The sequence below is a fragment of the Panthera uncia genome, chromosome A2 (genome assembly GCF_023721935.1).
Source record: "Panthera uncia isolate 11264 chromosome A2, Puncia_PCG_1.0, whole genome shotgun sequence".
Lineage (NCBI taxonomy): Eukaryota > Metazoa > Chordata > Mammalia > Carnivora > Felidae > Panthera > Panthera uncia.
This window is the reverse complement of record NC_064816.1, coordinates 96,649,681-96,663,769: the sequence shown is the minus strand read 5'-3', so window position 1 is coordinate 96,663,769 and position 14,089 is coordinate 96,649,681. Positions and strand designations below refer to the sequence as shown.

At 39.5% G+C, this 14,089-nt stretch overlaps 1 protein-coding gene across 4 annotated transcripts in view; it reads right to left on the bottom strand.

Annotated features, from left to right (window-relative positions):
- C1GALT1 (core 1 synthase, glycoprotein-N-acetylgalactosamine 3-beta-galactosyltransferase 1) overlaps positions 1-12,630 on the bottom strand; it is a 41,675-nt gene extending 29,045 nt beyond the window's left edge. For 2 of the 4 annotated variants that reach the window (XM_049641506.1, XM_049641507.1), the window contains exon 1: positions 12,366-12,625. In XM_049641506.1, coding sequence (XP_049497463.1) covers positions 12,366-12,372 — 7 coding nt within the window. In that variant the 5' untranslated portion in view covers positions 12,373-12,625. Of the gene's footprint in view, positions 1-11,788; positions 11,870-12,365 lie in introns of those variants that run through there. The other 2 variants (XM_049641509.1, XM_049641508.1) reach the window with 2 other exon arrangements.
- Between the last annotated feature and the right edge of the window lie 1,459 nt (positions 12,631-14,089).

The following is a 14,089-nucleotide window of genomic DNA, read 5'->3' as shown; positions in this document are numbered from 1 at the left end:
TACATTAACTAAATACAACGCTTTACAATCACTAAAATGTTTTTTAAAGATTGCATTATGACATGGAAACACGGTTAGAACACAAGTGAAAAAAAGCACGCAGAGTTTTACATACAATGTTATTCCAACTCTGTGCTTTAAAAAAAATCCTTAAAAAAAAGACTAGAAAAATATGCCAAAATGTTAATAATTTCTCATTTCTAATTTTAATTCTAACTTCTAATATCAGTGTTAGGAGTAGGGGCAACTAAGATTTTTTTCCCCACATGTTTCCAAGTTGAGTTTAATGAGTATACATTACTTAAGCAGCTATCAAAAATTATACTCTTGTATCCCTTTAAATACTTAATTAGTGAGGACCTCAAATAGCTTTTGTTTTTATGGGTTATATTCACTGATTAGATTTTTATTAGAAATTAAAACATAAAAAGTTTTTAAATATTCATTTATTCATAAGTAATAATGGCAAACGCACTACCTGTTAACATAAATAACATTTTATGGAAAATATTTTGTTTTATAAAAAAATGAAAGAGAAGAGTGGCATTGCTTTAAATTTTTATAAATCTCAGTATCTGGTTTAATAGAAGACCACTGGATCTAGAATTCCATATCTCCTTCTGCATTTAATTTTTTGCAATGGCATATAACATGTAGCTTCTTAAAAATCTAACTATAGGGGCGCCTGGGTGGCGCAGTCGGTTAAGTGTCCGACTTCAGCCAGGTCACGATCTCGCGGTCCGTGAGTTCGAGCCCCGCGTCAGGCTCTGGGCTGATGGCTCAGAGCCTGGAGCCTGTTTCCGATTCTGTGTCTCCCTCTCTCTCTGCCCCTCCCCCGTTCATGCTCTGTCTCTCTCTGTCCCAAAAATAAATAAAAAACGTTGAAAAAAAATTTAAAAAAAAAATCTAACTATACATTTATGGGCGAAAGAGTGAATTAAAAAAGCAAATACTGATATTAGTATCATAATTTTTTATTTTATAGTCTTCGTGAAAGGGTCTAAGAGATCTCATTTTCCCTGGACCACACTTTGAGAACTGCTACATTATTCTGATAAAAAAAATTTTCTCCAAAAAATATTGAATGGTGGGTGGTAGCTTGCTGGATCATGAAAAATAGGATGGACGCTTGAGAGTTTTGATTTCTGGGTGAACAGAACCCAAAATGGACCATGCTATATTCAGCCTCCCTTTTTGATACAAACAGTAATACAAATAGTTAAAATAGTTAACTACTCAATGCAAAGGAGACTCTTCTGTTCACAGAATGTAAACTACCAGAAGGCACAAAATAGTATCTTTCCTCTCAGAGTTACCAACTATGATGCTTCCCACAAGATGATAGTGCAATAAACATTAGCTGGCTTGAAATAAGGGAGCAAAGCATCTACCTCTTTATTCTTCTCCCAAACCCCCAAATCTGATTATATCTCCACATCTATTTTATCCCTCCAAAATGACACTTTTCTCTCTCCAGGTCTTGATCATTTTTCTCCATGCTCAGGTCTTTTAACTTCTCTTAACCAACAACTTCATAGAGGCTTCACACAGCAGTCTTGTTTAAAAAACATGTATTTTCCAATGCCACAGGATGAAGTCCATACTTCTTACCTGGTACAGAAGACTGGCTCTAGTTTATCTTCCTGCTCTCTTATTTCTCATACTCCCTTATCTGTAAAGAGCAGTCAGCCATTCTCCCGTTTGCCATGACCTTTCATATGGATGACTTCAGCCATTCTATTCTTTTTGCATGGTGTGCCTTCCTCGATTTTGTCTACTGGATAGATGCCAAATTCTTTCAAGGTTTCTTAGTTTTGGTACTTTCCATGATTACTTTTCCCTAATGCCCATGGTCAAATTAACTGCTTTCTCTCAAATGTCTCCTTGTTCCTTTATTCACACCTCCTACTATGTATATATCATACTGCATAATAGAATGTGCATTTCTTCCCCACTAGACTAAGAGGTCCTTAAGAAAAATGGATAGGTTCTTATCTCTACATCTCTAGCACCTAACACACTCTCTGGCTTACAAAAGGCATTCAAATGTTTGCATGTTTGTCTCACTGAAGGGAGGAATACAGGTGAAATGATTTCTGCAAACAGAGATCTATATACCATCTAATTTACTAAATTAAAAAATCATATATGGATCCATCATTTGAAACCTAAAGGCATAAAACAGACATACAATATGAACTATATTCTTTCCTTTGACATATCTAAACTCAAATTAACTATAAAAGACTTACATATTAATTCTGAGACAGAGACACTAAAAGCATTTTCTAGTACTAATTTATTAAGATTATAGAAATAGAAAATTAACACACAGCTGTCACCTAATGACCCTGACGTATTTTGAGCATGGTTACACAACCTTAGTGCTAGAAAGGACCGTGGAATTTTATGAATCCTGAAAAAGCATGTAAGGATAAGAAACAATAAACATTCCAAAAATTATATAACAGTTCACAACCAAGTTAAAATCAAATTGTATTGTTTCAAGCTATAATTCTATTTTTAAAAATATTCCCACAATTTCAGATTCAGAAAATCAAAAGTGAGAATACCTTTTTGTTACTGTTCCATGAGAACATAAATATTTTTTTGCATACTCAAGCTACAATAATCAAAATAGTGGCACTGGCATAAAGATAAGACATATAGACCAATGGAATAAAATAGAGAGCCCAGAAATAAACCCTTGCATTTATGGTTAAAAGATTTTCAACAAATGGACCAAGTCCATACAAGAACAGAGGGCAGTCTTTCAAAAAAGGTGCTCAGAAAACAGGATATCTACATGCTAAAGAATGAAACCAGACCCTTACCTAACACCATACACAAAAATCAACTCAAAATAGATAAACGACCTAAACATAAGACCTAAAACTATAAAACTCTTAGAAGAAAAAATGATATTGGAATTGGGAACAATTTCTTGGATAGGACATCAAAGGCACATGCAACAAAAGACAAGTAGTCAAACTGGCCTTCATGAAAGTTTTAAAATACTGTGTATCAAAAGACACTATCAACAGGGACACCTGGGTGGCTCAGTCAGTTGAGCATCTGACTTCAGCTCAGGTCACCATCTCACAGTTTGTCACCTTTGTCAGCCTAACGATATATACCCCTGGTAGTCTACCTCTCTCTCAAAATAAATAAATAAAAACTTAAAAAAAAAAAAGACATTATCAACAAAGTAAAAAGGCAACCCACAGAATGGAAGAAATATCTCTAAGTCATCTATCTGATGGGGGATTAATATCCAGAATACATTAGAGAACTCCTAAAACAAACAACAAAACCAACAAAATGGGCAAAGGACTTGAACAGACATTTCTCCAAACAAGACACATAAATGGCAGATAAGCATGAGCATGTTGAGGATGAAAAAGATGCTCAACGTCACTGATCATCAGGAAAATGCCAACAAAACTACAATGAGATACAATAGGACGGCCACTATTAAAATAACAAGTGTTGGTGAGGATGTGGAGAAGTGCAAACACGTGTGCACTGTAAGGTAAAATGTACAGCCACTATGGAAAACAGTATGATAGTTACACAAAAAATTAAAAAGTTAGAATTACCACAGGATCCAGTACTTCCACTTCTGGGTTTATGACCCAAAGCATTGGGAGCAGAGTCTCAAAGAGATATCTGTATACCTGTGTTTATAGCAGCATTATTCACAATAGCTTAAATGTGGAAGTAATCCAAGTGTCCATCGATGGATAAATGGATAAGCAAAATGTGTTATGTGCATACAACGGAATATTATTCAGTCCTTAAAAGAAAGGAAATTTTGACGCATGTTATAACATGGACGAACTTTTGACGTTATGCTGAATGAAATAAGCCAGCCACAAAAAGACAAATACTATATAATTCTATTTACAGGATTAAAACCAGAGGATTTAAACAGGATTAAAACAATTAAAACCAGAGAGATAGAAAGAAGAATGGTGGTTGCCAGAGACTGGGGGGAATGGAAAGTTCTTGTTTAATGGGTATAGAGTTTCAGTTTTGCAAGATGAAAAGAGTTCTGGAGATAGATGGTAGTAATGGTTGCACAACAATATCAATGTACTTAACACCACTGAAACATACACTTAAAAATGGTTAAAATGTTAAATTGTATGTGTATTTTATCACAATAAAACATTGGAAAAAAAAGAATCAATGATAACAATGCCGATTTTCTCCAAATTAATCTATGTATGTAACATCATCCAAACTAAAATACAAGATGATTTTAAAAAGTTAAATAACTCGGTAAGAAACATTTAAAAGCTTTGTAAAAATAAGCATGAGAATATACCGGGGAAATTCTGGAAAGGGGTGTGGGGTCAGACTAAGCTTAATGGAGTCACTTAAAATACAAGATTTTTGTGGTAAAAAGTTATTCTTAATGTTTGAAAAATAAATATGTGAGTATAACTGGGAAGTTCCTGAAAGGAACACTGCAGGATGGAGAGCAGATGAATCCCACCAGAGATTAAAATATATTACCTACAATAAACAGTGATATAGTAATTAAAACAATTTGATATTCATGCTAAACAGACATATCAATTTATCTATGATTCTGTAAAGAAAAAAAATTTTAATGCTTATTAATTAGTACTACAGACATACTGCTGAGAGACTTCTTTTCTTTACAACCACACTGTCAGAACTAAGCTATCTGAAAGTATATGAGCGAGACTGGAACATCCCATTCTTGTATGGATGATAGATCATTAATCAAACAGCAACAGGCTTAATTTCCAACTCAGAATTTCAGATAGGGTATCCCAGACACAACATTCCACATTTATCTTAACTGTGTAGTCTCTAAGGAAATAGGACTTTGAGTTTGCTTCTCAGCCCAGCCTGATGTTAATTAACCCCCTGACATCACAGCCTTGCTGTACTTCAAACTTATCAAATATTGCTTCATTTAAATTTTGTCTAAACTCCGCCCTTGTCCAAAATCCTATAATAACCCTATCCCTTCTTTATTTAGTAAAATGCTGATAGTTCTTCTGGTGTGTGGTCTCCCTCACAGATGCAAGTTAATTAACCTTTGTCAGCCTAAAGATATATAACCCTGGTGGTCTTTACTGGATCAAAATAAAGGGTTTATTTAAAAAACAACAACAACAACAACAAAAAAAACTATGTATGGAAATTTAATACATAATATACATACTATTTTAAATCAAGAAAAAGATGGCTTAGTCAAGTAATGATACTGAAATAATCTTTCAGGAAAAAGATAAAAAGCAGCCAGCTGAATACCTACTTTCTTTCAAATTCCAAATGTTTCTAAGATTTCAATATTATAAAAAAATGAAATTAAAACAAAACTAGAAGAAAACATCATTTACATTTTTTAAAAACTTCGTTTAATGTTTACTTTTGTGGGGGGGAGGGGTGGAGAGAGAGGGAGACACAGAATCTGAAGCAGGTTCCAGGCTCTCAGCTGTCAGCACAGAGCCCAAAGCAGGGCTCAAACACACAAGCCATGAGATCATGACCTGAGCCAAAGTCGGACATTTAACCGACTGAGTCACCCAAGGCACCCCACTTTATCATTTTTGTACCATGAATTGAGATCTTCTCAAAACTCAGAAGCTATGACTATAGGAAAAGTGAAATTATTCATTGATTAAATTTCTGGCAATGAAACTGCTGGTTCAAACACATGTTCCTATATAAAATGTTGAAAAAAAAAAAACTGTACAGCAAAATTGCCAAGAAGTATCATAACAAAAAAGACAAAAGATTAATATAAAAACAGATAAAGTTAAAACAGGCACCTGGGTGGCTCAGCTGGGTGAGCGTCCAACTTCTGCTCAGGTGATGATCTCACAGTTCGTGAGTTCGAGCCCTACGTAGGCTCTGTGCTGACAGCTCAGAGCCTGCAGCCTGCTTCAGATTCTGTGTCTCCCTCTCTCTCTGCCCCTCCCCCACTCTCACTGTCTCTGTCTCTCTCAAAAATAAACATTTAAAAAATTAAAAAATAAAATAACAGATAAAGAAAACAAAGGATTTGCAGAGAAGAAAATACAATGGTCGAGGATATTCAAATTCCAAATTAAAGAGGAATACCTGGGTGACTCAGTAGGTTGAGCATCCAACTCTTGATTTTGGTTCAAGTCATGATCACAGTATCATGGGATCAAGCCCTGCATCAGGCTCCACGCTGAGCGTGGAACCTGCTTGAGATTCTCTCCCTCTCCCCCTTCCTCTCCCCACCACTCCCCACCCCCTGGCTCTCTCTCTCTCTCTCAAAGAAAAAGAAAAAATTCCATTAAAGAAAACTAAATCAAATGCAGAGATAGTATTTTAACCTATCATACTGGTAAAAATGTTTAGTAACACACAGTAATGACATGGTAGAGAAAACTGGCACTCCTGCATTCTTTCTCACAATACACATATTTACCGTCTTTTGGAAGGACAATTTGGCAATATATTTTAAAATTTTTAAATGAGTATGACCTGACCTACCATTTCATCATCAGAAATTTCTCTTATGGGGGCGCCTTGGTGGCTCAGTTGGTTAAGCATCCAACTTTGGCTCAAGTCATGATCTCACAGTTCGTGAGTTCCAGCCCTGCCACTGGGCTCTGCACTGACAGTGCAGAGCCCGCTTAGGATTCTCTCTCTGCCTCTCCCCCACTTGTACTCTCTTTCTCAAAATAAATCAATAAGCTTAAAAAAATGTTTTTAAAAAATTTCTCTTATGGACAAAAACAAAGTCGTCTGCAAAAATGTTCATGGCAGCCATTGCTGTAAGATGTTTGCTTGTTGATAAGGAACTAGTTAAATAAACAAACAAGGTAGATCCATACCACAGAATACTCTGCAGCTGTCAAAAACAATGATCTACATGTGCTAAGGAAAATCTTTGCACACTTGGCAGATTATGATTTTTTTTGCCAGTAATGTGTGTGGCTACTTTTTAAATAAGAGAAATGTAAAGAAAACAAATGGAAAAACCCAAACTAAAACCATAGATAAAAAATGTCTACACAGAAAAGAGTACATTTTCTTTCGCATCTCTCTGTGTATCTTGCAAAAAGGGTAATGTCTACATCAGCTTATACGTATGTGCATCTTTTACTTTACAACAAAGAGATGATGTCCACTTCACCCTTTCAAAACTATTTTCTCCCATAACACAACTTCAGTCATTAAAACTGTGTAAGATAAAGATTTATTTCTATATTTTTTTGGGAGTGTGCAGTACAAGGGACAGAGACAAAGAAACAGAGAGAGAGAGACAAAGAGAGAGAGAGAGAGAGAGAGAGAGAGAGAGCGGGCGGGCATCCTAAGCAGGCTCCATGCCCAGCATGGAACCCATGACCTGAGAGGAAATCAAGAGTCAGATGCTAAATCTACTGAACCACCTACGTGCCCCCAGAATGATCTATCTAAAATGAAAAGCTGACCAAGTCACTCCATGAATTCTCCATGGAGCCCCACTGCCTATAAGACAAAAACTAAGCATCTTTAATTTACATGATATATATATAGACTCTCCTTGATCTAGACTCTGTCCAGATTTCCAGGCTCATATTTCAATACCCCATGCCTTATAATTTACTCTTCAGTAATTCTGAACTACCTATACAGTTCACTAAACATCCCAATGCAGTGGGCTCCTCTATTCCTATTGTCTCCTCTGTCTACACAATACTGTCTTCCCTTCACTATCTGTGCCTCAACCTCTCTAAGTCCCATCAAGCCAGTGTTTTTTATTGGCACAACTGACACCTTGAGCTGGATAATTCTCTCTTGTGGTGGCTGTCCTGTTCACTGTAAGATTTTTAGAAGTATCTGTGGCCTCCACTCACCAGACACTAGTAGCACTCCCCCTGGTCGGGACAACTAAAAAGGTCTCCAGACGTTGCCAACTGTCCCAAGCAACAAAATCAGCTCCAGTTAAGAACCACTCTACTAACCTGTTGAAACCTGTTTATCATATATATATATATATATATATATATATATATATATATATATAAAATATCTAAGGAAGAATATATAAAGACTAGTTGTAACATCAGTTAACTTTGAGGCAGACAACTCAGTGACTGAAGTAACTAGGGAGGAAAAAACCTTATTTTTCACTACAGTCCTGTATGTTTTTCATCTTGTACCTCTCTTCTAACCTCTCCACGGCTACCACCCTAGTCCTACCACCCTACCATTCCTTTTCTTCCTTCTCCTCACCCTCCCTCTTTCTCTCTCAACTAGTATAACTGGATCCTAATCAACTTTTCCCTTTACAGCCTTCTTTCTTCAATCCATTTTTACCAGTCCATTTCACCAAAGTGATCCCTTTAAAAAGACATTAGTCATTTGCTCAAAATCCTTCAGGGTCTTCTCAGTCTCACTCAGAGACAAAGCCAAAACCAGTAAGATGAACCTGAACGGTCTGCCATCCTATCCTCACTCTTCTTTCTCTGATATCTCCTCCTAGTATTTGTTTTCTACAGTTCAAAAACGAACAAACAAATTTCATAAACTCAACCTACTGTTTCCCTTGCTGTGTTCTCTCTGGACTCCTTGCTGTTCCTCAAACACATGAGGGTCTCTGCCCCTGCTGTTCTGTTGGGAACACAACTCATCTACATAGTCACATGGCTCACTCCCCAACTCCTTCAGGCCTTTACTTCTCAGGGGGTTTTCCCTATTCTTACCCACAGCACCTACTAACGTCTAATATATTACATATTTTACTTACCTTGTTTATTGTCTCTTTTCTCCATCTTGTTCATTGATTCTCAAATCTGAGTCTGCATCAGAATCATCTGAAAGTCTTTTTAAAACAGTTTCTGAATCAAGAGGTCTGGTGGGGGCGGGGGGGGGGTGTGTTGAGCCTGAAAATCTGCATTGTTAACAAGTTCCCAGATGATGCTGATGCTGCAGATCCAGGGACATTTTGAGAACCAACATTTTAGAATATAAGCTCCTCCAGGACAGAGATTTGTGTCTGTTTGTTTTCCCTGGTTCTGAGTCAGCAGTGAGATAAGTAAATGATAAATAAGTAAATTTAGATGTCCCTACTCTGTTCCCACCACACCCTCTGATTTGGTCTGCCCTATGGTGCTAAAAATTTATTGAACACTGTAAAAGATAAATGTGACCTATTTGGAAATGGGGTCTTTGCAGATGTAATCAAGTTAAGATGAAGTCATCAAGGTGGACCCTAACCCAATATGACTGGTATCCTTATAAAAAAAAGGCAGAATGCCATATGAAGAGATACAGACAAAGAAAGAATGGAGGGGAGTGATATAGTGGCAAGTCAAGGAATACGAAGGACTGCCAGTGACAGAAGAAGCTCAGAGACATGAACAGATTCTCCCCTACAATCTAGAGACCATGGCTCTGCCAACATTTGATTTCAGACTTCTAGCCTGAAGAACTGAGATGATGAATTTCTATTGTTTTAAATCACTCAGTTTGCCATACTTTGTTATGGCACCCCTAGGAAAATAATACAAGGACCAAGAATGCAAATTACTACACCAAACCATATATAATTTCAAATTTGGCTGTATCTAATTTCCACCAGTTCAAATGTTTTCGTGCATAGCTTTAGTTGTAAACTAACCAGGTTTCCCATTTCAGAATCTCGCCAACCTAATATTGCTTTTTCCTGCCTTTAATATGTGCCTTCAACGTGCAAGGCAGCTCATACTACAGGTTCTAGATAAATTATTCAGATTTTTTGGTTTCTCCTACTTTCTTACAGGCACCTCTATTTAACAAATATCAACTTCTTTATATATTTTTCTCCAAGGGACACTTCTTTTATTCACACATTATAGATTTTGGTACGTATTTTCTCCTTGGCCATTCATTCGAATTAGTTGCAAAGTGAAAATTTAAGTACACATTAGATATACATTTAGATTTTTTTTTTAAATTTTTTTTTTTAACGTTTTATTTTATTTTTGAGACAGAGAGAGACAGAGCATTAACAGGGCAGGAGCAGAGAGAGAGGGAGACACAGAATCTGAAACAGGCTCCAGGCTCTGAGCTGTCAGCACAGAGCCCGACCCGGGGCTCGAACTCACAGACCGTGAGATCATGACCTGAGCCGAAGTCGGACGCTTAACTGACCAAGTCACCCAGGCGCCCCGATATACATTTAGATCTTAAGATAAAATGCTAACTTCTTTTTTGTAGAACAATATTCCTTTTCTTTCTTCTCTTTCTTCCTTCTTTTAAAAGAATGACCTTAATCGTAATGAATTTGGAGCAAAAAAATTTTGTCATACTTTTCTTCCCACCTTGTTATAGTTTGTACACTAGCGTCTTTATTCAAATCTCAACAAATGTTCTAAAAGTAATATGGTTGTATTAGGAAGCTTAAAATTTTAAATGAATGTGAAATGAATTTCACCAAGTTGTCCCTTTTCCATTTAACATTTGTTTACAGCTACAATGTCACAAGAATTCCAATCAATAATTTCATCACACAAAGGCTCTATTTTAAATTACCATGGTTTACAAAATCTATAAGCTGTAAAATGCAATTTTTATCTTAGGGAGCAAAAATCAATATACAAATAGTAAACAGCATTAAAAGGACACACTTTTGTATTTCTATGACTGGGTGAAAATTAATTCATTATATGTACCACTAAATAAGTTTGTGATAAAATTCTAAGAATTTCTGGGTATTAAATTTACTCAGAAATACAGACTAGTATAATCTATACCAAAAAAAAGCATATTTAAGAAAAACTGTATCTATCCTATCTATGAATATCAACCACAAAATATTTTTTAAACGCTGAGGCCTAAATAAAAAGATATAGAAAAATACAAATTACAGGCATATTTGAGAGAGATTTTTAATAGTTCTCCACCAGTACTTAAACACCATGCTCCTTTCCTACGAAGATTTTAAATGAGTCATACTTTCCTTACTAAATCACTGTTTTACTTAACATATGGTGAAAAGAGTTAACTGTTTGGTAACTTAAAACTTTATATTCACTTAAATTGCACATCAATATATACTAGCTAGTGGAAAACAAAATAAGTATAGTTTACTATATTCAATACTCAGAACACACAGCATCATGTGCATCAGGCTCACTTGACATTTATCTGCTAAGGGTATGGAAAATTGTTTAAATATCTCCTAAAACTTCAAGTTCCCACTGTCTAAACCTACACCAGAATTAAACAAGTTGAACTTGTGCACAACACTTGTTCCTGGCACCCAGGCCAAGCTATCTATATTCTATGCTTAACTTTTAGTAAATGAGCATATTTCTGTCCAGGTCACTTTGGCCTAATCACTTTAACGTGTTAAAGTTCTACCTTTATAACTAACTTTTTAATTCATAATGAAGTCAAGTCATGGTTAGCGTAATAGTTTCCAACCCGAAAAGCGTTAAAAAGATATACTACAATATCTATAACGAATTTAGAAAACTAGATATAAATCCAATCAACTTTTCCAGAGCATGTGGTGCCTTCTTGTTTATTATTTAAAAAAATAATAAGAGGAGAGTAAGAGCTAGGGAAGAATAAATCCCCACTCCCAAATTACATTCTTCTTTTAAGAGTATATAATTTATCCAAATTCGAAGGCGTATGGCCAACTTGTCAGCACCTACTACTCACACACTCGCGAGGGGGTGCCGGGGGTGGAGAAATAAACTCTTTGCCTCCTTCTCTACCGTGCAAGTGAGCCAAACACACCTGGCTAGCTCACTTTGCCAGAGGCAGTGAAATTTTAAAAAATAAATCAGCCACAAACCTGATGATCCAAGAAAGCCCCGAGGAAGTCCCCCCGGCACTTGGGGAAGACGCTCGCTCGCCAGGCACTCGCGCTGCCCGGCAGCCCGGCGGCTCTCGATGAAGGTGGCCACACCTGAGCCCCGAGTCCGGCCGGACCCACAGGTCGGAGGAGGGGGGCGGGGCGGGGACCGCCCGGCGGGCAGGACCGCTAAGTGATCCCGCCGCGACCGAGACGCAGCTCGAGTCTCACTGCCGCCGCCCGACGGCGGGCAGCGCGCGAAGAGGAGGTGAGGGGCACCAGAGGGCAGAAAGGAAGAACCCACCACCAAGAGGAGGCTACTCGTCAACAAAATAGCGGCCCGGTGGGCAGGCTGCCCCAATGGCAGTTCACAGTGGCGCCGGGAGGAGGAAGTGCCCCGCGCCTCCCTCAGCAGCTCCAAGTCCCCAGCCCCGGCGGCGACCCCGAGACACCTGTTTGGCTGCGCCCGGGTTTGGTTCCACCCTCCACGCTCCCCCAAAAGCACACTCCGAGCTGGGAGGACGAAGGGAGCCGAGACCTTGGACCCGCAGCCTGAGGGCGCCTCCGCCGGCCGTACCTGACATCAGCCGCGGCTCCCTCTCGCCCCTCCTGGGGGGCGGAGAGGGGGACGACAGGAGACCGGCAACCTTAGCTCCTCCCGGCACCGGCAGAAGTGGCTCGTGGCCGCTAGCGGGGGCCGCCCGCTGCCGCCCAGATTATTCCCTGGCGGCGGCGGCGGCGGCGGCGGCGGCGGCGGCGGCCGAGGCGGACCCAGCTCGCGCTCCCGCCCGCTCGCTCCGCCCCTCCCCGCAGCGCGTCCAGGCCGCGGCCCGCCGACGGCGCAGCCGCCACCCAGGGGTCTCCTAGCGCTGACGTCTCTGCCGCCGCACCAGCCCCAGGGAAGGGCGGAGCGAGAGGGGGCAGGGTGGGGCGGGGTTATGGCGACGTGCGGACGCGGAGATTGGCCGCCAAGCTCACGCCCCGCCCTTCTGCGAAGGGGTCTGGGAAGTCGGGTCTTCTATGAGCAGTAGTCGCTGCCCACTTGCGGCTCCTCGCTGCTGGGCTTCTCCTTCCTGGTCCTGGTGCTGGTTTTGCACTAGCTTCCGGACCTTGAGAGAGACTAAGCAGTGAAACTGCAGGGACTGAAGCTGGAGGTACCTGAGGGACCTCTGTGTGAGGGACAGGCTCTAACCCTGCAGAAGTCTTTTGGCCTCTAGCCTGCTTCCCGTTCTTTTTTCTCCTGTCCCCCACTCATCCACCCACCCACCCACCCCGTACTCTCTGTAGTCAGTATCTCTCTGTCCTTAATGAAAGGAAATACGGCAAGATGAGATATGCAAACGGGTGCTGGGTAACCAGATGTGTGAACCCGGAAGGGTTGAAAACAGTGGTACCACAAAGCCTTCTGTAGCACACGCGGTTTGGTTCTGTCATTACTTCAGTGCTGCCAGGCAATAACAGGAAGAGCTTCCTTAGCGCTTTGTAAAACTCATCTTTCTTTTCGTTGGCCAAAGGACTTTGAATCAGAAAGCTGTTTTTTGATTAGAGGGAGGAGCCTGTGAGCCACTGAGACAACCCCCACAGCAGTCAGGAGGTGGGGATAAGGTCTTGGCTTTAACCATCCCCTGTCTACAAGGCCTTAGCTTGAGGGTAAGAAAGCTATCCTTCCTTTAAACGCCTTCCTCAGTCAGTTCTTAAGTGCCTTTCAGTATAGCCTTTAGGAGTGTAGGCTCTGGGCTGCAATCTTGGTTCCTCCTATTTGCTGTGCAACCCTGGCAAGTTACTTAACATGCCTGGGAGAAATACGGAGCAATGTATGTAAGTTCTTGTTCTTTTTCCTTTAATTTGTTTAGATTCAGCTCTACTGGAGTTTGCCATGATAGGCCGTTAATAGATCCAAAGGGATCTTACAAAAGAATTGAAGAACATCTAGTGATTCTTATTTAAACCTTTTATTTTTCAGATGAGAAAAACTGAGGTCAGAAAAACTGATAGACCATTTTAGAGGTGCAAGTATCCTGATGTTCAGGTTAGTACTCTTTTCCCCACACATCTGTCCAGACTTCTTTCCCTTCCACCCTTACCTGTATTCTCTTCTCTTTTTCCCAACCTGTGTATGGTTAATTGCCCAGCCTTACCCCCTTCCTTTCCACAACTACTGTGAAACAGGAAAAGGAGACCCTTCCAGAGGTCACAGTGTTCCAAACAGAAAGCAAAACAAAAACTCAAGATACCTTACCTAATTTTAATTTTATTGAAAAAAATGTTTAATTGTACTGAAATTTTTAATGAGTAAGAAAT